Here is a 2,826-nt window from a genome sequence, read left to right on the forward strand (position 1 = left end):
TTTGTTTGGGGGTACTGGTGTTTTTGACCACCAACAACCTACCCTAGTAGAACAAACTGTCTTAAAATGTTAATAAAACTTGTAAACTGCATTAGGGTGTAAATGACTCTAATTTGATCTTATCAGAAGAATGAAAAACCAATATATATATGAGCAATTGAAAGTTCTAGCCAGACACTTCAAATCAAATTTCTCAAACATAGTATGTTACCCCTTTTTCATTCTTCCTAACTTTTTTTCTGATCCATCAAAAAGTTGTGTGATTTGTTGGTAAACTTATAATCATCTATCTATCTATTATCTATACTAATAAAGTAGAGATATCTGTTTTCTCAGACCACCAAGTCAGCAAGGAGGGTAGGGGGTTTTGTGCCAGGTGGCACTATAAGAGATTAAGACATCGACTGATTTTGTAACTTATCTGTGCTTGACCATTGCATCCTTTTCATAATCTCTCACCCAACAAACTCGACAAAGCAACCTAACTCCAAAACCTCGACAAAGCCCATTTGTTGAAACCCTTCTTCTTTGATTGTCTTCGCCCGATCACATCCTCCTCACTCACGGCGATAACAAATTGGAGTTGTAACGTCTTTCGTCCTCATTGAATCCTTTTCATAAATTTTACCCACTATCTATTTCATTCAAGTTCTCCCACGATGTTGCTTTTAGTTTCCCATGACCTCAGCCCCACCGCACATCCCTAATTTCTACTACTATAAATAGGGATGCAGAATTCTCGAAATCTCACAGCTTCACTCGATTCAACCTTCTGCTTCCTCACACACACAAGCAGCAACTATGATTTCATCCCATATATTTCTCTATAATTTGAAGCCCAGTTGTTGTTCTCAAACGGTGGTAGCCCGTCTTCTGTGTTTCGGGGAAGCACGCAACGTCAAGAAAGGAGGGGATCTGATGGGAGTTGACATAGTGCTTCTTGATGAGTAGGTTTGTCTCATTTTTTTACTTTGTCTATGTAGTAACATCTTCTCTGTTCGTTCACAAGTAGTTACAGCTATTACCTTCATTCTATTTATGTAGCCAAAAATATTTAGCTCAAGTAATTTTTTATTTGATATGTATGCCATGTATTGTTACAATTTGTAACCAGATATATAGATAGATCTGTGACTAATCTACTACTTTTGTCTAAGATTTTTTTCTGGAAGTTCACAAATACTTATAAACTGTGTATTATGTTTTGACTCCCCACAGTCCACACTGCTGCAAGGGTGCACCGGCTTCACACTTTCAAACACCTTCTGAAAGAGGGAGACATTTACGAGATCAGTGGCTTTCATGTTGCAAGAACTATCACCCACTTCAAGCTGTCAGATTCAACCGTAGTCCATTGAAACAACCAATGGCTGGTTCTACATTTAATGCTCAAAATGTTCTCGGAAGCTTCAGCGTGGCCTATCTTGATTCACATGTACATCATGTCACACTAGCGCTGTAATCGGACCTTAATTACATTGAACGCTTTAAATACTACCTCATTTTTTATAATCCCCATATCACAGCTTACACCTTTTTTTTTCCTTTTCAAATTTAAGGTATCGTGTGGAAATTTCCATGACAGATGCGACAGACTCGGCTGTGTTTGTGTTGTTTGACTAAGAGATGTCTAAGTTAGTGTGCTTGCGGCAGAAGTCGTCGAGTTCATGGTGTGTCCCCTTAAAATCATTTTATCTTACGTTATTTTTTTTACTAGAAAGGGATCTACATAATGTTTGTTGCTAAGCAGGTTGCAGGTGTTGGCGACCCCCTTGAGCTTCCACCTTTTACCTAAGAAAGTGTTGGGAAAACATACAAGTTCCAGCTGAGCTACTAAAGTTCAATTTTTCCACAAAGCATCAGACCTTCACTGTGTCACACATCTTTGATATGCCATTATCGCAAATCACGTAAGCCTTATTAAACTAATAACTTTACACTCTTCTGCATTAACATGTTATAAGGGAAATGGACAGAGAGGGAACTATTTTCCAGGAGATGAAATGTCTGCTGCTAAATGTCTCTCTTGCAACTGCACTGATGGTCGAAGGTCAAGTGGTAATGTCCAGAGCAACAAAATTGATGGAAAACCTTCGGACCAGGCGAGCCCATCTGGTGGAGAAGTTTCAGCTGCACAACACAATTGGGAGGGGAGCGTTCTAGATGCAGGTCCGGTTCAAGTTGCATGCAACAAACACCCCAAAGAAGTCATGCACCGGATAGTTGATTAATCTATTGACCTTGAGACCTCACTCTTTCTCTTTTGGTTCCTTGCAGTGTTGTTTTACATGTCTGGTATTTCTCTCAAGCTCCATTTAAATGATGTTTTTGTATCTAAAAATCTCAGTTTCATGGTTTCCTCACCTTTGTTTTTAACTTCCACCAAGGAAATTAAAAACGTTTTGGCACTTATTCCACACAGATGTTGATTTATATATTTATTAAGCTCCATTTTAATGCTGGTATTTGTTATCTTAATGTCTCACTTTATGCTTTCCTCGACTTTGTTTTAAACTCCCACCATATAAATTTAAAACGTATTTGCACTTACTGCGCACATACGTTTGTTTATATATTCTGAAACAGTTGTTTATAGTTTACTTAAACTACTTTGGTGGTCTTATAAATGAAATCAACAACAAACTTATACACCAGTTCCATTATTTTAAAAACTTTCAATCAAAACCACCAGCTGATATCTCTTTACTCCTTTATTTATTATCAGAAATGGATTACAAGATGCTTGATAGAAACGGTCACTCGAGACTCATGGAGTCTATCACTACAAGAAAACATAATCTTAACGAGGGCGATTTTCCTCGTTAT

The 2,826-nt window shown here is 37.8% G+C and overlaps 1 protein-coding gene across 4 annotated transcripts; it reads left to right on the plus strand.

Annotated features, from left to right (window-relative positions):
* The first annotated feature begins 670 nt into the window (after positions 1 to 670).
* On the plus strand, positions 671 to 2,330 carry LOC106333399. 4 transcript variants are annotated; one of them, XR_001268356.1, is made up of 5 exons: positions 671 to 951; positions 1,219 to 1,458; positions 1,560 to 1,670; positions 1,751 to 1,910; positions 1,977 to 2,330. XR_001268356.1 is itself a non-coding variant. In XM_013771851.1 (3 exons), exons 1-3 carry the CDS (start codon positions 802 to 804, stop codon positions 1,617 to 1,619), a joined length of 423 nt encoding a protein of 140 aa, XP_013627305.1. In that variant the 5' UTR covers positions 671 to 801; the 3' UTR covers positions 1,620 to 1,744. The 4 variants fall into 4 exon arrangements, 1 of the variants encoding a protein (XP_013627305.1); XR_001268357.1 differs by having other exon boundaries at positions 1,219 to 1,435; XR_001268358.1 differs by having other exon boundaries at positions 671 to 947.
* Positions 2,331 to 2,826: the final 496 nt, after the last annotated feature.

Source organism: Brassica oleracea, chromosome C3 (genome assembly GCF_000695525.1).
Source record: "Brassica oleracea var. oleracea cultivar TO1000 chromosome C3, BOL, whole genome shotgun sequence".
NCBI classification, from domain to species: domain Eukaryota; kingdom Viridiplantae; phylum Streptophyta; class Magnoliopsida; order Brassicales; family Brassicaceae; genus Brassica; species Brassica oleracea.